Below are 23,069 nucleotides of genomic sequence, written 5' to 3' on the forward strand. Positions count from 1 at the left end.
GCCCCGCGCGGCGCCGCCGGGACCCCGCCCGCCGCCGGCGCCACTTCCGTCGCGCGGCGATGGCGGAGCGGGCGCGGGGCTGAGCGGCGGCATGGAGGGGACGCGGCCGGGCGCCTGCACCACGCAGGTCAGCTTCGTGTGCCAGCGCTGCAGCCAGCCGCTGAAGCTCGACACCTCCTTCAAGATCCTCGACCGCCTCACCATCCAGGAGCTCACCGGTACCGGCGGGCGGGGGGCTGGGGAGGGGGGCCGGGGCCGGGAGTCGCGGCTCGCCACTGGGCCCCGGTGACGTCTCCTCTCCCGTTAGCCCCGCTGCTGACCACAGCCCCTGCCCGGCCCGGGGACGCGCATGAAGAGGACGGCGTCCTGACGGAGGTACGGTGGGGTCGGGCGCGGTGGGACGCGGCGGCGGCGGCGGCCGCCGGCTTCCCCGGTGACTCTCGCCCTGTTCCCTAGGAGGCCTTCGCGGAGAACCGGCAGGATGGCGTGTCTCGGAGGTTCATCCCGCCAGCCAGGTACGGCCGCTGCTGCGCTGCCGTCGGAACCTTCCCGGCTCGGAGTCCCGGCCGCCGGTCCCCCCCGGCTATCCCCGCTGCTCGGAGCCGCTCGTTACCGTCGTGTCACACCCCCTAGAGTTTCCCTCGGGCTGCTCTGCGGGCGGCGGTGGGGCTGTGTTCAGGACGCTGTCAGTCGGTGGCAGCTCAGCGTGAAGCATGGCCCAGCAGAGCCCAGTCCTGCCCTTTGTCCTCCTCCTTTCCACTCTGGAAGCAGTCCCAGGTCCAAGCCCGGCGCTGGGCCTGCCTGCCCGGGGTCCCTGCACTCAACTCTCCATAAAATTCTTTCCAAGAATGATGTCCACAGAAAGTGCCAACAGCTTCACGCTGATCGGGGAGGCGTCGGACGGCGGCACCATGGAGAACCTCAGCCGCAGACTGAAGGCAAGTTCAGCGCGCTGGCACCTCGGGGGCGCCGGCACCTCGGGCGCTGAGCATCCCCTTTGCCAGCTGCTCTCCCAGATGAAACCACAAAGCTTCCTGCAGCACTGGGCTGCTGCTGTCCGTCTTGGTGCGCGGCGCAGAGCTGCCTTGTGTTAAACCGAGACAGGACCTGCAAGCCCTTTCTGACTGGGGCTGCACCAGCCCTGAGGGTGAGCTCCTCCTGCAGGTCACCGGCGACCTCTTTGACATCATGTCCGGGCAGACAGACGTGGATCACCCCCTGTGTGAGGAGTGCACAGACACTCTGCTGGACCAGCTGGACACGCAGCTCAACATCACAGAGAACGAGTGCCAGAACTACAAGTGAGTAGCCCAGGGGTCACCCGGGCCTGGGGGCTTACAGCCACGCTTCAGCTTCCCTGCCTGCAGTGGGCAGTAGTGTCCTCCCTACTCTAGTTATGAGGTCTGTGGTGACAGGTTGGACTCGATGATCTTTGAGGTCTCTTCCAACCATAGTGATACTGAATACTGATCAGTAAGACACATCCCTGGCTCCAGCAGCTGAGCTTTTCTTTGTCTGAATGAAATGAAAGATTGCTTTTGAGAGCTCTGTGGTTCCCAGCTTCGCCAGCTGCAGCCTGTGGACCTTCAAAACACCCCCAGCACCTGCCTGTGGTGCCCAAGGGCTGCAAAGGGACAGGCAGTGACAAGCCCTCAGTCACCATCCCCCTTCCCTGCTCTCCTGCCTGCACTTCTGATTTGCAGTGGAGAGCGCAGGGTCAGCGAGCAGTGAACCCAGAGGCCCTGGCTGTGCTCCTGCTGGCCTGTGCAGGCAGCCATGGAGCTGGGACTGCTGGCAAGGGCTTCCCAGCGTTCCTGTTTGGCAATTGTGGCCTCCCTTAGGAGGTGTCTGGAGATATTGGAGCAAATGAACGAGGATGATAAGGAGAAACTGCAGATGGAGCTGAAGGAGCTGGCGCTGGAGGAAGAGCAGCTGATCCGGGAGCTGGAGGATGTGGAGAAGAACCGCAGGGTCGTGGCTGAGGACTTTGAGAGAGTCAGGGCAGAGGCAGAGCGACTGGAGCAGGAAGAGGCTCAGTGAGTGAACTGCAGCCATTAGGTAACAGATAAATGAGAGCTGAATGTGGAGAAAGCTGCAGGTAATGCAGGTTGGCTGCTCTCAGCCAGACCCCTGAGGCCGTGAGCAGCCACAGCCCTGCGAACGCTCTGCTCAGCGTTTCTTGTGCTGCTCTCATCACAAGGTATCAGAAGGAGTACTGTGAATTCAAGAGGCAGCAGCTGGAGCTGGATGATGAGCTGAAGAGTGTGGACAACCAGATGCGCTATGCCCAGATGCAGCTGGACAAGCTGAAGAAAACCAACGTGTTCAATGCCACCTTCCATATCTGGTAGGGCTCTGGTCTGCAGCTGCCCACGACAAAGCAGCTGCACCTGGCTCCCAGCAGTGGCACCCGAGAGGGTTCAGTGCTGTGCAGGTGCATTGGGCTGTGACATGGTCCTGCAACGCTGGCACCAACCCGGGGCCTGCCAAGGGCAAGGCTCGAGTCAGCACAGGCAGCTCAGGGCCTTTGGGGTTTGTTTATGACTCTGTCATAAGACAAGGTCCTGGAGAAGGGTTCTTTGAAGCAGGTGAGGGAACTGTGCAGTCTGGAGGAGGTTGAGGGGAGACTTTGCTCTCCACAGTTCCCTAAAAGGAGGTTGGAGCCAGGTGTGGGTTTAGTTTCTTCCCCTTAGTGTCAAACAGGACAAGAGGAGGTTTAGGTTGAGCATTAGAAGAAACTTCTTCCCTGGAAGGGTTCTGAAAGACTGGAAGAGGCTTCCCAGGCATTGTGGTCCTTGAGGGTCGGGGTGTGTGTGTGGCAGGCAGGCTGCAGGTTGCTCCTGCCCAGGGCACCCACCTGCAGCTGTCCCTGTTGCAGGCACAGCGGTCAGTTTGGCACCATCAACAACTTCAGGCTGGGCAGGTTGCCCAGCGTGCCCGTGGAGTGGAACGAGATCAACGCTGCCTGGGGGCAGACGGTGCTGCTGCTGCACGCCCTGGCTAACAAGATGGGCCTCAAGTTCCAGAGGTACAGCAGCCCAGACACAGCTCACCTGGGCCTGGGCAGGGCACAGCCTCACCTGCCCCTGCACCTTCCTTCCAGGTACCGCCTGGTTCCCTATGGCAACCACTCCTACCTGGAGTCCCTCACGGACAAGTCGAAGGTGAGGCCCTGCCCCGGGCGGAGCGCACTGGCCGGAGCCTCACTCCATGTCCTGTCAGCCCAGTGCTGCCAGCCAGTAGCATTAACAGTGACCATTGAGCCACGTGTGACAGCTGGCCAGGGCAAGATGGCATCACTTGGGGCGATGGGTGGCAGTTATGAACCCAGGGCTGCAGGTGATAACCCCAACATGAGTCCCACATCACTTGGTCACAGGATGATCAGGACTCTTTGCCTAGGCTGAGGAGCTGTGATGCCCATATCTAAAAGGAGGCCCAGGGGTACCTGACACTTCTCTTTTCCAGGAGCTCCCCCTGTACTGCTCTGGAGGCCTCAGGTTCTTCTGGGACAACAAGTTTGACCACGCAATGGTGGCTTTCCTGGACTGCGTGCAGCAGTTTAAAGAAGAAGTGGAGAAAGGTGAAACTCGGTTTTGTTTGCCTTACAGGTGAGTGGTGCTCCCTCAGGTGTCAGATTAACCCCTCCTGTGCTGCCCAAGTGCCCCTGGAGCAGCTCACAGCACTGCTGACTCCTTCCTCTTCCTCTGGAGCGTCCCAGTGTGGTCCATAATGTGCAGCATTACCACAGCTGCTCTTAGCTTACCTGACATCTAAAGCTGGCTCCTCGGGTGCAGACCTGGGACTTGCTAGATCTCCCTCCAAGCCAAACTGTTCTTAGATGGAGTAAGAGAAAGAGCAGAGCTGGCAGCATGCTGAGATTAAAGCCTTGTGCTGGTACTGCCTTAACCACTCTGTGTTCCACAGGATGGACGTGGAGAAAGGCAAGATCGAAGACACCGGTGGCAGCGGCGGCTCCTACTCCATCAAAACTCAGTTTAACTCTGAGGAGCAATGGACAAAGGCCCTCAAGTTCATGTTAACCAACCTCAAGTGGGGCCTTGCTTGGGTCTCATCCCAATTCTACAACAAGTAGCCACATCCAGCAGGAAGCAGGCAGCGGAGGAGCAGCTGCACCTCGCCGGGGCAGCTGGAGCTGTCTCCTGCTCCCAGGCAGTGCAAGATGTTTACAAGACCAAAAACCCACCAGACACTTTATTTAAAATGCCCTTAGGATGAGCAGTAGGTAGCAAAGCAATATGTAGAGTTGTGTCCCTGAGCTGAACAGAATAAAAGTTCCATCAGCCAGCCTGTAGCTCTGAGCTGCTCTTTCGGGGCACTTCTGGGGTGTGTGAATTGGGGTCCAGCTTCAGAACCACCCCCAGGCTGACACTGCTCTGCTGCGGCCAGCAGGGCCTGGAGAAGGGAAGCGTTCCAGGAAGCACACTGGGAGAAGGGGCAGAAGCTCTGCTTGGTCACTGAAGGGTAACTACAGGGTGAAATAGTCTCTGGGTTGCATCAGCACTTCCTCATGCCCCTGGGGCTGATCTGGTTTGAAGCAGTGAACTGTTGCCTGTCCTGCAGCCTACTGTGCCTCAGAGCTGTGCTAAGCAAACAGCCTGCTTGTCTCCAGGGTGTGCTGAGGGCATCATAAAGGGGTGGGCTCTGCCCCCTCCACAGCACTGGCAGAGAGGGAAGGCAGGAAAGAGCAGCCCAGCTGCAGCAGCCTGCCCAGTCCTGTTAGAAAGCAGCAAGTGGAGGACAGCCCAGCCCCCTGCTGCTCCTGGCAGCAGTTTCCCAGCAGAACCCCAGGCCTGTCAATGACTCAAAACACAGCTCTGAGTTTTACTTTATTCAAAGGAAGCTTACTCATAGCTTGGAAGATGCAGCTCTTCCACCAAGGCTTTTGCTACTGGAAGGAGCATTTCTAATGCTGCTCAGCTCCTTGTGCCTTCCCTCCACAGCATTTCTAACACAACACACAAAACAGTACAGAAAAGCTGGTGCTCAAAGCCAGGCTGTGCTGGGTGCCCTCTGCAGTGTCAGCAGTGGGCCCTTATCAGCAGCAGAGCTGCTGCCTGGCCATGGTCGATAGAGCTGCTGGGGGCACAGCTCTGCGCTCTGCAGCTTTGTTCCACAGCTCCTAGAAGTGCTGCTGTGGAGTGGGGCTGCCCACAATGTGCTTCAGCACTGCATAGGAGAACTCTGAGATGCTTTGTGAAGTAATGCCAGTGACAGAGCTCAAGTGCTCTACAACCTTAAAGAAAGAAGAGCCCAAGAGAAATCAGTTCACAGAGACTCTTAACTCTTACAGCCTAAGGAGAGTTGATCTTTCCTTGTTTGGGGCTGGACTGGGGGCAGGTTTGTGCTGTTTTAAGATTTCAGTGCTTCTACAGAGGTAAAGTGCAAAAAGCCACTCTGCAAGAGGCTGCCAGGGGGCAGAGCTGGGATCCCTTCACCTGTCAGTGGTGTCTGGGGGTGTTTGTTCTGGCAGTGAAGGAGCTGCAGTGTGAGATGTTCACGCTGGTGCCAGCAGAAGCCTTCCTGTGGACGTCCCCAAGCACCCTCACACTGCTACCAAGCAGCAATTTCCTGCTGGAAGCCCTGACAGATGTCCCCTCCCTGAGCCTGCCCCAGGAGCACACAGCCAGCCCTCAGTGCCCTGCAGAGCCACAGCCATACCTGTGCCCAGTGCCTGGGCTCCAGGATGAACATGCTGGTGCTGATGATCCCCACAGCCAGCAGCATGGAATCCTCCTTCACTGCCAGGAACTTTGCCCTACAGGGTAGAAGTGTCTTTGAGCTTCACACAAAGCACCTTCCCCTATCTCACCACCCAGCCCATGGCCACACTGGCTTCAGCCCAAAATAAGCCCAGCACCATCAACTTTGGCAGTGCCAGAGCTGGAGTTTTACCACCGAGAACCACACTCTCCTGGCCTGGCCCTGAGCAAATGTGGTGCAGCACAAGGCTTTGAACTGATATGTTGAGATCAACAATGCTCAGAGCCCCCAACCTGGGCCCAAAAAGTGCTCTTGGCACATTTCTGTGCTATTTCTCACCTTGCTTTGAGGTTTTAATTGCAAACTGATCTCAAGTTACAGACGCCTGAGCTACTCACACCTGCAGCTGGCTTGGCTCTGGGTTTTCGACGGCAATCTCCAGCAGGGTGTTGTAGATGAGCTCCCTGGTGAGATAGGAGAAGTCCAGCAGCTGCACACACATCTGATGCAAGGGCTTCACTGGAAGCAGGCACCCATTATGTCCTAGCACAGAGACCAGGCATGATCAGCCACACCTTGAGTCACCAAACCCAGCTAGAGGGAAGTGTTGATTACTGTAAGCAAGGGGTGAGGCTGTCTGGGGACAGCTGCCCTCTGTCCCTGCCTGCCAAAGGCCTTCTCAACCCCAGCATGATTTTGCTCAGGCTTTCAAAGCTGGGGCAAAGAAAACTGTAGAGTCATTGCAGCCAGGGTGGGTTTGGAGGATATAAACTCTCAGCCTGTCACTGAAGGAGTCACAACTGCTGCCCAAAACCATTCATCAGATCCTGCCCAGGGCAAAGTTCTCAGCTGAAAAGTAAAGCCCTGGACAACTGGGAACCTGCAGCACGAGATGGTTTTGGTTAGGATCAGCACACTTTGAAAACCTTCTTTCCCATTCTCTGCTGTCACTATTCTCACCTAAGACCTCCAGAAGCAATTCCACATAAGCCAAGGGTGTGGACACATTGATCTGGAAGTGTAGAGTTTTCAGAACAGCCAGCTCTGACTCCAGCAGCTCCTGTTTCGTGTAGGAGTACTTTAAGGACTGCAGAAATTGCAAAGCTGTGTCACTGTTAACTATCTGAGGAGGGAAAAAAGACACAACATCTTCTAGGCAACAAGGCCCAGAACAAAGCACTCCCTTGCTCTACTCCTCCCATGGATTTTAAGCACCAACCACTGCTCTGAGGGTGCTGAACCAGCTTCTAAATCCAGCTCAGAGCTTCTCACCCACGGTTTTCTTTCCTCTACTCCACAGACCTCCCTGGGCTGGTAGGACCCCTCTCTGTAGCTGTGCAATTTTCAACACCCCCAGGCTGAGTTTTCCAGCTGCTGGAACTTTTTTTCCCAGCACCTGGAACATTTCCTGACAAACTGCTACTTCGTGACGATTATTCTGCCCCAAAGGGAAGAGCTTCAGGTCCCCATTTCAGTACCCTCTGTATTGTGTCATCACTCTTGCTTTGCAAAGAGGAAATCTGCCTTTTGAAAGAGACTAACACACTGCAGAATTTACTCTGCTGCTAAGAACTGTTTTAAGAAGGGTTTAGCTGCCTTACATTGTAGTGCAAGGAGAGTTTGCTTGCAAGCTGAACGCATGACACCAGTCGCAGCACAAAGGTGTCGCAGATCTGATCCTTCAGAGAGCTCCAGCTGCTCCCTTCTCCTTGTTCGTGGCTTCTGACATCGTCTCTGGAGGACTTACAGATTTGTTCTACTTGCTTGATCATAAACCTACAAAACCCACAATGGCTCAGGAAAGTTATCTTCTCCTAAAAAAAAGCAACTCTGCATGTGCACAGAACACACAGACAGCTCTTGATTTGAGCTAAGCAAGAAATAAAGCTCTAGGCACACTACAAAACATTAGACTTTGTTTGAGAGGGCAGAACAGACTCAGGCAGTGCAATTGTGTGACAGAAACACATCAGCACTGGGAGCACTTGTTACCTTTCAAGCAGCTCCACTGCTTGGTACCTCGCTGGCTGGTCCAGGTGCCACTTCTCAGCCAACAAGAATATGAATTCTGCAATGAAGTGCAGCAGTCACTCTGCTGCAGCCAAGCTCACAGCTGGTACCCAGCCCCGGCTGGAGCTGAGGAAAGAGCCTCACCCACTATCTGCGTCTCTTTGAAGGACCCAGCCTGATCCGACAGCTCGCTCAGGTGTTGCTCGTTCTCCGTGGCCAGCTGCATCAGCGTCTCTTCCATCATCTCCGGAGCGAACTGGCCGAAGACAGGCCCCGGGTGGTGGTGCCGGGACGCAGCTCGCACCTGGGACCCCATGTATCAGTTCAGGTCAGAAGCCTCAAAAAATAAAATCGCTTCAGAGGCACCACGGCGTCAGTGGGGCTGGGCAACGGGGCCCCAGCAGCCCAGGGTCCAAGGGGCAGCTCCGGGAGGCCGCGGCGCTGGGGTCGCTCTCGGGCTGGGCTGGACCCGAGCTCCCAGCTCCACGTGGAGCCCCGCTTCAGCGCCTTACCGGTCACGTGGCCCGACGCCACCAATCAGAGCGCACTCCCCTCCGCGCGCCGGGCTGCAGCCAACCACGCGACGCGCTGCTCCCGCTACTTCTGCGCGTGGCCAGCTCGCACAGCCTACGCTCTTCCGATTGGCCGAGTTCCCTGCCGGATGTGACGTCGCGCATTGGACGGAAGCGGCAGTAGGGAAGATGGCGGCGCCGCGGGAGCCGGTCGGTGAGGCAGAATTCGCGCGGCGAATCGACCCCGAACGGGAGCCGGGGCTCAGCCCTCAGCAGCGCCAGCATATGGCACAAGTGGAGCACGCCCAGCGGCAGCGCGCTCTGCAGCGGCGGCTCCGCAGCCGAAACTTGCTGCTGGCGCTCGGTATCGGCGCAGTGACTTTGGGCATCTGTATCCTTGGGGACGGGACCGGGACCGGGACGGGGCGGGGGGCGCTGCGCCTCCTGTTTTCCTTGACAACCTCCCACCTCCAGACGGCTACACTTTCTACTCGGTGTCACAGGAAGGGTTCCTGGATGAGTTGGAGCAGGAGGCGGAGGCGGCGCGGGCGCGGGCCCGGGCGCGGGCCGAGAGCGCAGCGAGCTGAGCACGGAGAGCCCGTCCCAGCCCCGGTAAACCCCGCGAGTGCACTGCAGCCCCCGAGCATGGAGCAGCTACCCTCGCAGGGGTCTGGGCCTGCACGGCGCTCAGTGCGGTCCGGGGACATGCAGTGGCAGAGCTCCCCTGCAGGCAGAGCTCCCTCTGCTGCGGGCAGCTGCCTTCAGACCTGACGCAGCCGCTGCCAGGGACCTGCCCCTGGAAAGGGCAGGGGTGTCTGACCCTTCCCACAATAAATGTCCTGTCTGGAGACTGTGTCAGTGCCTGCTCTTAGAGCAGCTGGTTCCAGAGACCAGTTCAGGCTCTCCCCCCCCACTCAGCTGCCTGCCGAGGTGGAGCAATTCTTCATTTTTACTCTACATCATCTTGCTCAGTTTGTGCTCTCCTCAGGAGCCAGCAGCACAGTCAGTGCCCACAATTCCCACTGGACAAATGCAGACAGAGCCCCTTTATATTTCGTTTGTATTTAAGAAAACACTTTTCAAACACCAGTTTGTAACAAAGTGCACCCCCAGCCCTTCCTGGTGCACCCCCCCATTGCCTCACAGGGACAAGGGAAGAGTCCTGTTCCAGGTGAGGATGGAGCAGGGCAGCCCCAGGGCTTCAGGTTCCAACCACACATTGTCCCAGGAGGGCAGCAGGGCTGGAGTGGCCACAGGGCTGAGCTGAGGACAGCAGTGGGGGTGGGATGGGGAGGTACCATGATTGGGGTGCACTCAGGGTGGTTGTGCTTGGGTTCAGCTGGGAGTAAAGTTATGAAGGATGGGGACACCTTGTACATGTCCTGCAGCTGGGATTGGGCTTGGGCTGGGAACGAGGAGGAGGGAGTTGCCAGGGGCAGAAGAAGGGAAGGTGAGTGTGGGGACAGCTTGCCCTCCCTCCAATACAGAGGCTGCAGGTACCCTGTGGTGGGCAAAGGGCACAAAGGCAAAGGCAGGGATCAGATTCCCCAGGGCAGGCACCAAGCTGGCTTGGCCTGAGGGCAGTGGCTGCCCCCAGGGCCAGAGGTGCACTCCCAGGAGGTGCAGAGGCTCTCACCCGCCCCCAGGGCAGCAGGCACTTGGTTGAGGTAGTTCATGAATTCACTCCTGGCCAGCTGGCTACTGGGGAGAGAAGCAGCGGTGAGCTGGGGCTGGCTGGGAGCGCCCCGGGGCTAGCAGCAGCGGGACCAGCCCTTACCATCCGGCCCAAGTCGTCGGCGAAGGTGACGCCCTTGAGCCGCTGCTCCTGCGAGCCGGTGCTGCTGCCGCTCAGCGAGTTGCGGCGCATGATGCCTGCTGGCACAGACGCCTGAGCAGGGGGCGCCGGGCTTGCGCGGCCCCCCCCGCCCCTCGCAGCCCTGAGGATCCCCCGCCCACAGCCCCTGCCCCACCCGCGGGGCCCCGGGGGCCTCACCTGGGGGCTGCGCCAGCTCCAGGCGCTGCAGGCTGTTGCGGCGGGAGGGGTTGAAGCTGCCCTTGGAGAGGCGCCGCTGGCGGCTGGAGAGCATCGCGGCGGGCGAGACGATGCCCAGCGGCGGCTGCTTCCCCATCCGCTGGTACAGCTCCTCGATCTCTTTCTTCTGGGTGCTCTGCAGCAGCTGCACCTCAGCCAGGTGCCTGGGGAGGAGATGAGGGCCGTCAGGCGGGCCCTGTGCCGTGCCCGGCCAAGCCAGGGCGCGGGCAGGGGGCAAATCCCTCCCTCCCTGGGCAGGCAGGACCCGCGGGGCTGCTCACTTCTGGCGCAGGTTCTGCAGCTCCTCCCAGATCTCCTCGTCCTCGCTCTCGGTGTCATCGCTGCTCAGGTAGGACAGGCTGCGAGGGTAGCTCAGCCACACCTGGCTCACCACAGCCTGCGGCAGGCTCTCTGCGCCCTCCTCCCCGGGGCCCTCCCGGTCACTCTCTGCCGGCGCCACTGTGCCCTCCTCAGCCAGTGCCTGCTCAGCCTGGGGCTCCTGCTCTGCCCTCTCCAGAGCTGACTCCGAGTCGCTGCTCGTGCTGCCAGGGGCCGCGGGTGGGGGGGAGCCGCCGGCCACCGGCGCCGTGCCAGGCTGCTCCCCCTCGCTGCTGCCCTCGCTGCTGCCCGGCGCCGCGGAGGGCGCAGCTGGCTCCTTGGTTGGTATCACCTGGAACCGTCCCAGGATCTGGGGCTTGGCTTCTGGTGGGGACAGAGGGTGGTTGGTGGGGTCCTGTTCCTGTGGGCAGGCGTGGGCATCGTGGTGCCTCAGCACTGGCCTGGCCCTTGCCCACCTCACCTTCGTTGATGGGCGAGAGCCGGGCCTCGGGCGTGCTGGGGGCTGGCGGTTCTGAGACGATGAGGTTGGGCCTGGGGGAGTTGGGTGGCACCTGCAGGCACCCAAATGCTATTAGTTGTCCTTCACTGATATCTCCTGCCCCAAAGCAGTGCTGGTCACATGTCCTGGGACCCACTCCCCATCAGGCCTCCCCTCATCCCAGGGGCTCCCTGTCCCATCCCATGGCAGCACCTGCAGCAACAACCCCATGCCCCAGTGCCAAGTCCCCGCCTCGAGCAGCTCTGCAGCCCTGCACTCACCATACTGCCCTCCAGGCTCCCCAGTGCAGCCATGTTCAGTGGTAGCAGAGGGGTCCCCATAGCCTCATTGTCTGCAGGGCATGGTGGGGCTGCTGCCCTGGGAGGGAATGGCTTGGGCCCCTCAGCAGCAGGGACATTCGTGCACACTGACTCCCCAGCCCCATCACAGCGCGGGGCTGGCTTGGCCATGCTGGTGGGGCTGGGGTAGACAAAGCGTGGGGGGCCCAGGAGCAGGCTCTGTGGCCTTGGCAGCAGTGGGGGATAGAGATGCCCACCCGAGCTGGCAATGGAGGAGACAGCAGGCAGCAGGGTGTGGGCCATGCTCATCACTGCCAGGGAAAAGACATTGGCCAGGGACAGGAATGGGGTGGTGGGGGACCAGGCTGTGTTGGTCACAGGGGAGGTCAGGGGGCTGCTGGGCCCACTGGGGACCGGGGACGTGGGGAGCGGCAGGGGGGACAGGAGGTCTCGGGGCAGGGCTGGTGGGACAGGGTCCACTGGGGGAGTCGGGGGGGTCTGCGGGGCCACCGGCGATGTCGTCAGCCAGGAAGGAGCCACTGAGCCCAGGGGCCAGGTCTGCACAGAGCCTGCAGAGAGAGCAGCAGCAGAAGTGACTCCGGTGAGCTCCCCCCAGCCCCCTGTGAGCACCCCCTGCTCCCTTGGCCAGGCAGCGAGCAGGCGAGGAGGCTGCACCGAGGTGCCTGGACCTGCCAGGGCTGGTACCTGTAGGGGAGCCTGGCAGTTGTGCCCACAGCTCCCCGGGTGCCGAGGCTGCCAGCAGCTCCACAGGGCTGGAGGGGTCCTGCTCCAACGTGGAGCTGCTGAGTGACGGCAGGACAGGGGACTGGACTGAGAGGCTGGGACTGGTGCAACCTAGATCTGTGGCACAGGGGTGACAGTGGTTCTCATCTGGGTCAGGTTGTGCCCACAGGACCCTGGGCTCAGCCCTGCATGGGGCTGGGAGATGGCAAGGGGTCGCAGAGGGACAGACACATACCACTGAGTGAGGATGAGGAGGAGATGGAGTGAGAGAGGTCCTGCAGCTGCAGGTCCACCTGCTGAGAGGGATGTGTCTGAGCCCAGGCAGGGGCAGAGACCTCAGACAGGCTGAGGCAAGGTCCCACTGGCCCCCACCCTCTCAGCCCCACTGTGTGCATGGACAGGGGTCTGGTGCAGGAGTTGGCAAGTGGCCCCCAGGCGCAGGCCTGTGGCTGCTCCTGCCCGGGGCTAGAGGGACCCTGCACCCTGGCTCCCCCCGACCTGGGTCCTTGTGATCTGGGCATCAGTCCCAGCACTGGTGGGGCCAGGGTGGGCACTCACGGGGCTGCCCGTGCCGCGCTCGGCCTCGGGGCTCTCCGGCAGCTCGGCAGCGCCGCGCCCGTCCTTGCGGAGCAGAGTCTCCACACGGTGGATGATGTCCCGGATGCGGTGCACAAAGCCATCCCGCTCCGACTTGAGGATGAACTCGTTGTGGACCTGGGGGCGGAGGAGCTGCTCAGCACCAGCAGGGACAGGCAGACCCCCACTCCCGCTCCTGCTCCACACACCATGACGGCTGCGATTTCCTCTGGGTTGTCCCCATCCAGGTCAAACTTGAAGGTCACCATCTTGTTGTTGTAGGTCTGCAGCTGGCACTCCACCACTCGGTCGCTCTTGTCAGAGATCTGCGGGCGGCAGAGGCGGCTCAGCCCGGGCAGTGCCCCCTGCGCCCCCCGCGCCCCCGGCACTCACGTTGGTGATGCGCAGCCTGGAGCGGGCTCTGCGCCGCAGCAGCTTCCCCGCGGCTCGCTTGGGCGGCAGCTTGGCGCTGCGCTCGCTGGCCGAGAGCCCCTCGTAGCCGTCGCTCATGCCGGACGCCACGTCTGAAGGGTAGCTGCGAGAAACCCCAGCCCCAGAGCGTCAGGGAGGCAGGTCCCAGCCGCCAGGCTTCCCGTCCCGCCCCGCCCTAGCCGGGCCCCCACGGCCTCACCTGTCCACCGGGGAGGAGAAGCCGCTGGCGGGGGGCAGGCGCTCGGTGGGCAGCTGCACTGCGATGCTCTGTGGAGAGGGAACTGCGTAAGCGGCACCAAGGCGGCACTAACCCCCAGCCCCACCGCACCCTGCTCACAGTAGGGAAGCAGCGCCCAGGGCGGGTGGGGGGTGGGCTGGCAGGGTCCCCCGCCGAGAAGCTGCTATGGGCCAGGTCCGGGGAGTCCAGGAAGCCAGAGGAGCTCAGGTAGCCGTCGGTCTCGCAGTCGGCTGCAGAAGAGCACCTGTGTGAGCACAGCTGGAGCAAGGCCCCCCGGGCCTGTGCCCCCAGGAACAGCTGCGTGGCTGGGTGCAGCCCCAGCCCTGCCTCCTCAGCCCAGGTGCCCGCTGTCCCCCCACCCCGGTTCCCCCTGCTGTCCCACCCCACTTCCCCCACTGTCCCCCCACCCACACGCACAGGTGGCCGAGGAGTAGCTGGTGTGCCGGTAGGTGAAGTGCTGGTGCTGGTCAGCCTCGGGCTCCTCAGGCTCTGGGGGGAAGGTGCTGCTGAAGATGGAGTCCCCAGAGCCAGCAGTAGCCAGGGCAGGCGTGGGGGCACCGGGTGGCAGCTCGGGCTCCATGGGCAGGGGCCCCCCCTGGGCACGCCTCAGCTTCTCTCGTTTCCGCTTGATGGCCACCACGCGGTCCCGCACCGCCTTGGCCACCAGCTTGTAGTCGGCCTCGCAGACAAAGCCCAGGACCACCTTCAGGGGAGGGCACTTGTCACACGGAGGCAGGGCCCCACAGCACTCAGGGCCCCTCTGCCCCCTTACCCACCATCTCCTGGGCCACCTCTTCTGCCACGTCCTTGTAGAGCTCGAAGAGGAACTCGATGGCGTTGTTGTCCTTGTACTTGCCGTGCAGCTTCTTGGTGTCGTCCATGCGCAGCCAGAGCTTGAGCCCGGACTTGATGCCATCATCCTCCTCAGCCAGCTCCACGTGCACCCCGGTGTCCTCCTGGAAGAAGGAGTGCTCCAGAAGGTCCTGGATGGTGTACCTGCAGGGAGCAGAGCTCAGCATGGGGCTGGGGCGGGGAAGAGGCCCTGCCCCCCAGCTCCCCTAACCCTCCCACCTCTCGTTCTTGTCCATGCGGATGCAGCCCTCGATGATCTCCTTCAGCTCTGGCACCTTCACCTTGTAGAAGCTGCTGGGCTTCAGGCCCTGGGAGTGACAGACACCAGCACTTCCTGTGACAAACCCTGGCACAGTGACAGGTTTCCAGGGCCAGGTGTTGTACCCAGGCTCTGTGGGGCCACCGTGCTGCCAGACACTCCCCAGGCAGCTGCAGGGAACAGGTGGAGACGGCGCTGCCAGCCCAGGGCCCCACTGGATGGCAGCAGCTCCTGTGGCGGGTCCACGTGTGCTCAGGGTAAGGATGCCCTAGGGCTGTGGGTTTCCACCCCAGCAGGCAGCAGGCAGCCAGGACCAGCTGGGACAGCCACAGTGCCCCAGGCAAGGGGTGGCCAAGCAGACCCACTCCTGTTCCACCCCATTAACATGCTGGCAGCGCCGGGTGCAGGGCAAGGGACACAAGGGCTGGCCAAGCTGTTGTCCCCGCTGCTCCCCATGGGCCCCATGACCTGGCATGGCACCCTCTTGCCACCCACACTTGCACAACCTGCACAGTGATATTTTGGGGACCAGTGAGGCCCAACAGCTCCAGCTGACCACCCCCCCCAGCCCCCTCTGGCCAGCTCCTGTGCCCGTGGCGGCAGCGTTGCCTCGGGCCGGGGCCGGGGCCACTCACCGAGGTGACCTTGCGGTAGATCTGGGCAGCGTTCTGGCACTCGGAGTAGGGGTACTCCGAGGTAGCCATCTCCAGCATGCACATCCCAAAGGCATAGACGTCCACGGCCTCGTCGTACTTCTCCTCGTACATCTCTGGAGCCATGAACTCAGGGGTGCCTGGGGATGGCAGTGGGGCTCAGCACCCCCGGGGCACCGACCACCCACAGCCCCTGAGGGGCACCCACAAGCCTGCCCGCCCCCGGGGCTGTGCCAGGACCCCACCTATGACACTCTTGGCGAAGGAGGCTCTCTTGAGCGTGGCCAGGCCCAGGTCCCCGATCTTGACGGAGCCGGTGGGGCCGGTGATGAAGATGTTGTCGCACTTGAGGTCCCGGTGGATGATAGGGGGCGAGCGAGTGTGCAGGAAGTGCAGCCCCTTGAGGATCTGCCGGCTCCAGCGCTGCAGCACCTTCAGCTTCATCTCCTTGAACCGCTTCAGATAGCTGCCAGGGCACCACGGGGCTCAGCCCCTAGGCCCAGCCTACCCTCCTTCCGCTCTCACACTGAGCCCATCTGGACACAGGCGCCCATGCAAGCTGAGTGGCAAAGAGCATCTTGGAGCCAGGGACTCCTGATCCCTGCCCTGGCTGGGCTCTGGAGAGGCAGCACCAAAACTACCCAGGAGGAGCTGAGCTCTCTGAGCCCTTGGTGTCAAGGAGCTAGCGAGTGGTGAGTGCTGGCACCAAGCATGGCACTACAATGCCCAGGCCACACTGTGCCCGCACAGGACAGTGCCAGTGAAACTCCTGAGTCTCCAAACAACCAGCAGCAAGCCTCTATTTCTGTTGCCAGCTCCCAGCCCTGCCTCACCATCCACCCAGATCCCACAGGAACCCCTCATACTCCCTCATTCCCACCCAAACAGTACCCAGGCAGGGAGTGCAGACCTGTCCCCTCAGCTCCCTGTCACCACAGGGGCCTCATCCTCTGCCCTGCACACTCCCCCCGGCAGTCCCCACTCACGTTTTCAGGGTGCCAGATGTCATGAGCTCTGTCACCAGCACGATGCAGACCTGGCCTTTGATGGATGACTTCCAGGAGTCGTAGAAGCGGACGATGTTGGGGTGCTGCAGCCCCTTCAGCATCTCCACCTCCTCGCTGAACCGCTGCCGCTCTGTCTTGGACAGCTTCCGCGTCTGCGGGAGCCCGCGGGACCGTGAGGGTGGCACCACACGAGGTCCCCACAAGCACAGAGGGACTGACTCACTGAAGACCTTCAAGTCATCATCCTCACTCCCCACCCTGGCCCTCCACAGCTATGGACCCCGATTTGGGGAGGGATGGCCCAAGTCTTCCTGCAGCCAAAAGTGTGCTCCCCTGCCGCGGCAGCTGCCCCGCGCCGCGCACACGGCTCCCTGCCGCTGCTGCTCGCAGCCCCCGGTCGGTGCCCACCACCCCAGCACAGCACGAGAAGCCCCAGCCTGCAGCCATCGGCCGAGAGGATGCAGGGGGCTGTCCAGCTGCCCCCCAGCGAGCCGCGTGCAGACATGATGGCTGCGGCCCCTCTGCCCCCCAGGACAGCTTCGTCCCCCCACCGGGACAACACCGGGCACCGGGGTGGCACGGTGCCGGGCCAGCCTCAATGGGGCCTTTGTTGGGGAAAGCAGGCGGGGGAGGCTCCAGCCCAGGTTTTTCCATGTTCCTCCTGCTCGAGTTAATTAAAGTGGAAACTGAAGCTGAGCGCTGACAGCGCACAGAGCAGAGCTGGGGCCGGGGCCAGCAGGGAGGACACAGACCCCGCGTCCTGCAGGGACATGGCCCCGCAGTGCTGCAAGGGGAGAGCGAGGTCCCGTCCTGAGCCCAGGGAGCATCAGGAGCAGCAACGACTCCACCACAGCGCAGGACTCCAAAGGGCTCGGACACCGCGGAGCCTGGGGACCTCCCAGCCGGGACCCCCATCCACGGCCGCGGCAGGCCAAGGGAAGTCGAGCTGCCCCCCGCTCCCACCGCGGGGCTCCCAGCGCCCAGCCCGGCGGCCGCCATCCACCAGCCCGAGCAGCTTTCGTAATATGTTCATTGCATCACAGCTGGCCCCGCGGCGGGGCTGGAGCCGCTCCATGATCCCCTCTGCCTTTAACACAGGCTTAGGGACCCGGCGCAGCCCAGAGGAGAACCTGAGCCCTGCTGCAGCCCCATGAATGGGACCTTTCATACCCGAGCAGGAAAACAGCAACCAAAGCCCTTGCGCAGCACACCGGCTGCCCTGCCCAGCGCCTCGGCCGCCCTCAGTCCCCCTGGCCTCCCCCTGGCCTCCCCCTGCCCACCAAACAGCCCAGAGACTTTGCTGTGCCCTACAAGGACACGGAGAAGCCAACGCAGGCTACAAGCAGGGGCAGGGAGGGAGCCGTTGGCTGTCACAGCTCTCCCAGCTCAGCAGGAGCAGATCCTGCTCAGAGTGTTTGTGCTGTGCCAGTGCAGCCCCCACCGTACCACCTCAACCCTAGGCAGGACCCCCAGCGTGAGACCACCTCTCCTAGGGTGTCTGGAGAAAGGTCTGGTGGAGCCAAGGTCATTCCCCAAGCCTGTGCCAGGACCACTTGTCTCTCCTGCCACTATTTCTCCTGCACAACCAAAGTGGCAACCAGTCCCGTGGCCAAGTGTCCGGGACTGCCCACCAAGCACCAGCACTGGGGAGCAGAGCCTGATTTGGCCCCAGCCCAGCCAAAGAAGCTGCTCAGCCTGGGACTGGGTACCAAGGAGGGCAGGGCAGGCAGGGCTGCCAGCAGAGCCCCCATGGCACACAGGGACAATGTGTCCTCTCTGGGCAGCACCTCGTGCAGGGCATGGCAGCACAGGGCTGAGTGAGCAGCTGGGTGGCAGTGGTCCAGCCCCAGCCCACAAGCCAGGAGCTGGCTGCTGGGGAGCCTGGCATGGCCAACAGTAGGAGCCAAGGCTATCACAGGAGGGAGGCCCAGGCACGGTGGCCAAGGATGGCTCTTGCTCCTGTGGCATGAGGCTCTCCCAGGGGCTCTCAGGAGCTCTCCCTGAGCCCCTGCAGGGCCCTGGGTCTGTGATGCCCTGGACAGAGGGTCCCACTGGCCAGTGAAAGCCCTGATGGGCACAGCTGAGCTGCACCTGCAATGGGGGCACTAGAGAGGAGTTCACAGGAACGCTGCAGCAGGACATGGAGCGGGCACTGGAGACAGCCCAGCACCCTCCAGCCATGGCCACAGCACCTCCAGCCACAGGGAGGTCAGGAGCTCCCTGGCAGAGGAGCCAACACAACAACAGCAGTGAGTGCCCACAGCCCACTGCCTGGCAGGGGTGACCCCTGCACACTCACAGGTGCACAAGCAGACATGGTGCTCGAGTTCAGGAGCCCACAGTACCCCCCCAGCAGAACCCACAGTGTCCTCAGACCAACCCCCAGGCAGGCAGAGCTCCTGTGCCTGTGCAGGGCTGAGTCCTGGGCACTGCCCCAGGGCCTCACCAAGCTTGGTCACAGCAAGACTCAAACCACAGCACAGGCAGGGGTGGGCTGGGCATGCGATGGGCAGGATGCTGAGAAGTTGCAGCAGTTTGGGAAGGAAGGAGCCCTGCAGACTGCAGTGCAACCAGCTGGGGCTACCTGCACGACCTGCTGTGGGAGCTGGGTGAAGCATGGCAGCACTCGCTGCCCAGGCTGCTCTCGCCTGCAGGGAGCCTGAGAGGATCCACAGGAAAACCACTCCTGGCCAGGTATTTACAGCTCCATCCCTCTCCAGGCCCCTGGCTTCCTCCCTGCTTCCTCCTGCCCCCCCCCCCAGCACCTACCAACAGAAATAGTCCCCAGTCTAAAGCTGGAAAGCACAAACAGGTCACAGCAGGTCTGCGGGATGCAGGCAGGAGGCAGAGACAGACACTGCCTTCAGGACTGGGGGGCAGTGGCACAGGGGACCAGGGACGGGCATGTCCCCAGAGGGGTCCCACAGGAAGGCAGGGGACAGGCAAAAACAGGCACGGGGGAGGGATGGGCAGGGCAAGGATGGCACTGAGAGCTGGGATTTGGAATCAGGAACGTCAGAGCAGCTGGACAAGGCTCTCTGGACCAGAACAGGTCAGGGCTGAGGTTAGGTATTCATTTAGAATCGAAAGGCAATAGGAGGAGAGCTGAGACACAGGACAAAGCTATTTTTAAAAGGGCAGAGCCACAACCGCTTTTACTCGCGGCTCCCAATCCCATATTTGTGCCACAGTGTCCAATTCTCCCCATTGCTGAAACAAACAGACTTCAAAAAGTCTGCTGCTGTGCTCTCAGCCCCTCGAGGGACATGGATTTTGGGACAGGAGACACTGGGAACAGAGCAGCCATTGGGACAGAGCCAAATACTGGGGGAGAAGGGAGAGAGCTGGAAAGGATGGAGTAGGGGGCACTGAGGAAGCACTGGGAGTGGAGCTGAGGCTACCCACCCTGGCCAGCCCCTGAGGGGCTCTTGGCAGCTCTGCTACGTGGGGCCCTGAGCGCATGCAGACCCTGCCCTGGGCTGCAGAACAGGCACTGGGGGCCTTATCCAGCCACAGCAGACATGCAGGAGCTGCTCTGACTGTGGGGTGGGGACAGGTGGCCACGGGGCAGCACAGCACAAAGGGACAAGCAGAAGGGCAGGGAGCAAGCCAGCAAAGGGGAGCTGAGGCTGAGGTCTGCAGGGGGGGTGCAGAGGCAGCCAGGGGAGAAGCACCCAGGCTTTTCTGACTCACCTGGAGAGCATCCTGGGCTGGCCAAGGAGAGCCCTTCCTGGTCAGCAGCAGCCTGCTGCTTCCCCACCACCCAGAGTGATGCAGGGCTCAAGCAGGGCCCAGGAGCTGTGCGAGGCAGGGAGGCCTGAGCCAGCTCTCAGCAGCCAGCTGAAGCTATTGTGCAACCCACGAAGGCAGAGTGAGACCCAAAAGCTCATCTTCCTCACAAAGAGGCCACAGTCAGCCTGTCCAGAAATCACCCACTGCTGTCTCAGAGTCTCTTCTTGCACTGCTGGGCTTCAGCCACCCCACGGACCCAGCCCAGGCAGCTGCCTGCAGCTGCAGCAAGGTTTTGGGATCAAGGCAGAGAACTTGCAGGACACGTTTCTCTGTAAACAAGGACTTGGACCTTCCAGCTGCAGCAGCCACCCAAGACAGGGGCCTGTCAGAGACTTTGGACTTCACCAAAGCCCCTCCCCAAGGGGCTCCAAGGAGAAGAGGGAGCCCCAGACACAGTGCTGCCTGTGGACCTCTGTGAAGATCAGACCCATCAAGAGCACCCAGAGAAAAAGTTGTGAGGGCAACACCTTGACTGCTGCCCTCAGCACCCTGCTGTTAGCATCCCACTGCTGGGCTGGAGGAGCGTGGCAGCAGAGCTGAGGACGCTGCTCAGAGACCTGGAAAACCAGCAGCCCAGGTGCTGCCAGCAGAGAGTCCCCAGCAGCACCACAGAAGCCAAATGCAGGTGCCCACAGACACAGCTCCAGCCAAGGACAAGCAGGCAGAGCACACCAAGGTCACCCCAGGCCCTGCTTCCGACTGATGCCCAGCCCTGGCTCGCTGCAAGTGCCGTGCCCCAGCACACACCGAGGGCTGCCAGAGAAACCTCGGGGCCAGCTCCAGCACTGCCACAGGCAGGCAGAGCCCAGCACCAGGGAGGACACCCCTGCCCTTGCTGTCCTTTCAGAGAGAAACCTGTGAGCTGTGAGCACTGCAGGAACAGAGGGTGTTCAGCTCTGGCAGCTGGCACTGGATCTACCTGTAATCCCCAGAGTGGGAACTGGCACCAGGAATGTGGGCAGCGAGGAGGTGATTTTAAACCAGCATGTGACAGGCAGGACGGCCAGGAGCAGCAGGAGTCTGGGCACAGGCCATGAACCCGAGCAACGATGGGCACAACTCAGGGCCCTGAGAGGAGCCCAAGGCAGCTGTGGGCACCCTGCCCTGCTGGGCACGACATGCCTGGCAGAAATGGAGAATCTCACGCTCCTGCACATTCTGGGACAGGCTGCAGCCCCAGGGAGATGCCCGGGCAGGCAGCAGCAGACAGAGGGGCTCAGGGTTGGGCGTGCTGCCCACACCGAGGAAACTGGATGGAGAAGGGTCCAATTGCCCCTGCCCGACACCCCCTGCTGCGGGGCTTGGGTCTGGGGGAGGAGGCAGGGCACAAAGAGGGCACAGACAGGACACAGACAGGGGCAGCAGCCGTACCTGCAACTCGCACCAGGCCACCTCCACTGTGGTCTCCGTGTCCAGCCCCTTGTAGACTGTCTTGAAGGAGCCGCGGCCGATCTCGATGTCGAACTTGAGGAACCGGCCGTCGGGGGAGGTGGCGACCGCCCGCGTCTCCACCTCCTCGCTCTCCGTTTCCTCCGGCTCTCGGCGCCCAGCGGCGCCCGACGGCGGCGGCGACCCCCCGCCCGGTGCCGGGTACCCCAGCAGCTCCAGGTCGGCCGAGCTCCGCCGGTTGAAGCGGGAGGACGCGCGGCGGGAATCGCGTCCTGAGGGCCTCCGGCCGCGGCTGCGGTGCGGGGCCCTCCCGGGTAGCCCCGGCTCCAGCTCCGGCTCCAGATCCAGCTCCGGCTCCGGCTTCGGCGTGGAGCCGCTACCCACCCGCTCCGCCTCGGGCTGGGACATGGCCCCTGCAGCTGCGGGCTCAGCCGCCAGCATCGGCTCGGCCCGACCCGGGGCGGCCGCTCCCTCTTAGCTTCGCACCTGGTGCTGCCGCGGCAACGCAGCCGGGACCGACCGCCGAGCCCCGGCTCCGGACGGCGGCCCCGCCACGGCCCAGCCCGGCAGCACCACCCCCGCCCCGCCCGGGCCCGCCCCCACGCGGCCACCGCCCCCACGCGGCCACCGCCCCCCGCCTGCGCTGCGCCACCGGGCACCGGTGCCGGGCACCGACGCCGGGCACGGGCCCCGGGACGGGCGCCCAGCACTGCAGCTGTAGGCACGGGCTGCGCGCAGCGGGCGAACGCCCCGCGCCCTGGCACCGCGCCCCTGGCACCCCGGCACCAGCCCAGGAGGATGATGGGCACTGCCCAGTTTCCCCCAGTCCTGCCTGTGGCTGGCCAGGTGCTACGAGCAGCCCCTCCCCGCGGGGCAGTCCCCAGGGGGCTCCGGGACTGACGTGACGGAAACCTCGGGGTGAGGCGTAGCCCCGGGGCCGTGTCTGCCTCGAGCATTTCCTCGGAGCTTCTGTCTTCGGGCTCCGGAGCCGCGTCCCCGGGACCAGCCGCGAGCTGCCGTCCCGGGCAGCCGGTCGTCTCCGGGCTTCCTGCGGTCGAGATCCTGAAGTTAGGGTCACGTAAACGGGAAGATGCAAGCGTGTGTCCGCGCCGCCGAGCCAGAGCCTGGACAAGAGCCGGTTGTCTCCGCAGGTTAAAGGAGGAGGTTGTTCCACCCGAGGAGGTGTTTACACAAAACACAAAGCAGCGGAGGCCAACGCTAATTTATTTTCCCTAAGGTCAGATTGTTTCTGCTCAGCGATACCGGAAACATTAAGGAGAGGATCGACAGCGGCCGCGGCCACCTCGAATGTGAACCCAGCACACGCTGGGTGAAACCAGCGCCGGATCCACAGCACGGCCGCACCCCACAACCGCCGGGCAAGCAGGAGGGCAAAGCAGCATTTAACGAACGCTCCTGCAGGAGCTCTGCTGGGGACGAGGGTCCAGTTTTCATCCCCTACCCAGGCTGCCTCTGCTCCCTCCCCATGACCCCTCACTCACCCAGCCCTGTTCTCCAACTCCCCAGGGGGAGCCAGGTGCCACCTCCCCAGGAAGGGCTTTGGCCGACGGCTCCCGGCAGCACGGGCTTGGTGAGCAGGGAGCTGTGACCACATCCTGACCTAGCCCTGTGCTCCCTGAGGCGTGCATGGGGCACGGGCCCAGGAGAAAAACCACCCCCGGCTGAGATGCTTGTCCAGATCCAGCCACCCCACAGGGCTCTGTGGCCACCCC

General features: G+C 62.5%; 4 protein-coding genes across 6 annotated transcripts; 2 read left to right on the forward strand and 2 right to left on the reverse strand.

Annotated features, from left to right (window-relative positions):
- Positions 1–31: 31 nt before the first annotated feature.
- Positions 32–4,309, forward strand: BECN1 (beclin 1). The gene is made up of 11 exons (XM_068167068.1): positions 32–218; positions 308–375; positions 457–515; positions 848–938; positions 1,165–1,301; positions 1,842–2,036; positions 2,201–2,347; positions 2,879–3,028; positions 3,104–3,164; positions 3,469–3,611; positions 3,928–4,309. Exons 1-11 carry the CDS (start codon positions 92–94, stop codon positions 4,094–4,096), a joined length of 1,347 nt encoding a protein of 448 aa, XP_068023169.1. The 5' UTR covers positions 32–91; the 3' UTR covers positions 4,097–4,309.
- Positions 4,310–5,072: 763 nt separating this feature from the next.
- CNTD1 (cyclin N-terminal domain containing 1) lies at positions 5,073–8,263 on the reverse strand. Of its 2 annotated transcripts, none has more exons than XM_068167072.1 (8): positions 8,247–8,263; positions 7,879–8,088; positions 7,717–7,792; positions 7,326–7,500; positions 6,685–6,811; positions 6,123–6,267; positions 5,683–5,779; positions 5,073–5,257 (listed from the first exon to the last, which is right to left on the reverse strand). In XM_068167072.1, the coding sequence occupies exons 2-8, from the start codon at positions 8,048–8,050 to the stop codon at positions 5,144–5,146; spliced, it is 906 nt and encodes a 301-aa protein (XP_068023173.1). In that variant the 5' UTR covers positions 8,051–8,088; positions 8,247–8,263; the 3' UTR covers positions 5,073–5,143. The 2 variants fall into 2 exon arrangements, with proteins under 2 accessions (XP_068023173.1, XP_068023172.1); XM_068167071.1 differs by having other exon boundaries at positions 6,685–6,847.
- A 135-nt stretch (positions 8,264–8,398) lies between these two features.
- On the forward strand, positions 8,399–9,094 carry COA3 (cytochrome c oxidase assembly factor 3). The gene is made up of 2 exons (XM_068167076.1): positions 8,399–8,637; positions 8,721–9,094. The coding sequence occupies exons 1-2, from the start codon at positions 8,436–8,438 to the stop codon at positions 8,831–8,833; spliced, it is 315 nt and encodes a 104-aa protein (XP_068023177.1). The 5' UTR covers positions 8,399–8,435; the 3' UTR covers positions 8,834–9,094.
- Positions 9,095–9,292: 198 nt separating this feature from the next.
- On the reverse strand, positions 9,293–21,908 carry WNK4 (WNK lysine deficient protein kinase 4). 2 transcript variants are annotated; one of them, XM_068167056.1, is made up of 20 exons: positions 21,319–21,908; positions 16,135–16,307; positions 15,394–15,614; positions 15,131–15,288; positions 14,456–14,544; positions 14,161–14,380; positions 13,802–14,087; positions 13,484–13,614; positions 13,346–13,413; positions 13,108–13,249; positions 12,924–13,040; positions 12,697–12,852; positions 12,374–12,434; positions 12,100–12,255; positions 11,377–11,963; positions 11,078–11,168; positions 10,560–10,980; positions 10,240–10,442; positions 10,024–10,118; positions 9,293–9,944 (listed from the first exon to the last, which is right to left on the reverse strand). In XM_068167056.1, the coding sequence occupies exons 1-20, from the start codon at positions 21,775–21,777 to the stop codon at positions 9,927–9,929; spliced, it is 3,852 nt and encodes a 1,283-aa protein (XP_068023157.1). In that variant the 5' UTR covers positions 21,778–21,908; the 3' UTR covers positions 9,293–9,926. The 2 variants fall into 2 exon arrangements, with proteins under 2 accessions (XP_068023157.1, XP_068023158.1); XM_068167057.1 differs by having other exon boundaries at positions 9,293–9,947.
- Between the last annotated feature and the right edge of the window lie 1,161 nt (positions 21,909–23,069).

Source organism: Melanerpes formicivorus, unplaced genomic scaffold (assembly GCF_026170545.1).
Source record: "Melanerpes formicivorus ecotype bairdi unplaced genomic scaffold, bMelFor1.0.p_v2 SCAF_112, whole genome shotgun sequence".
In the NCBI taxonomy this organism is placed as follows: Eukaryota; Metazoa; Chordata; class Aves; order Piciformes; family Picidae; genus Melanerpes; species Melanerpes formicivorus.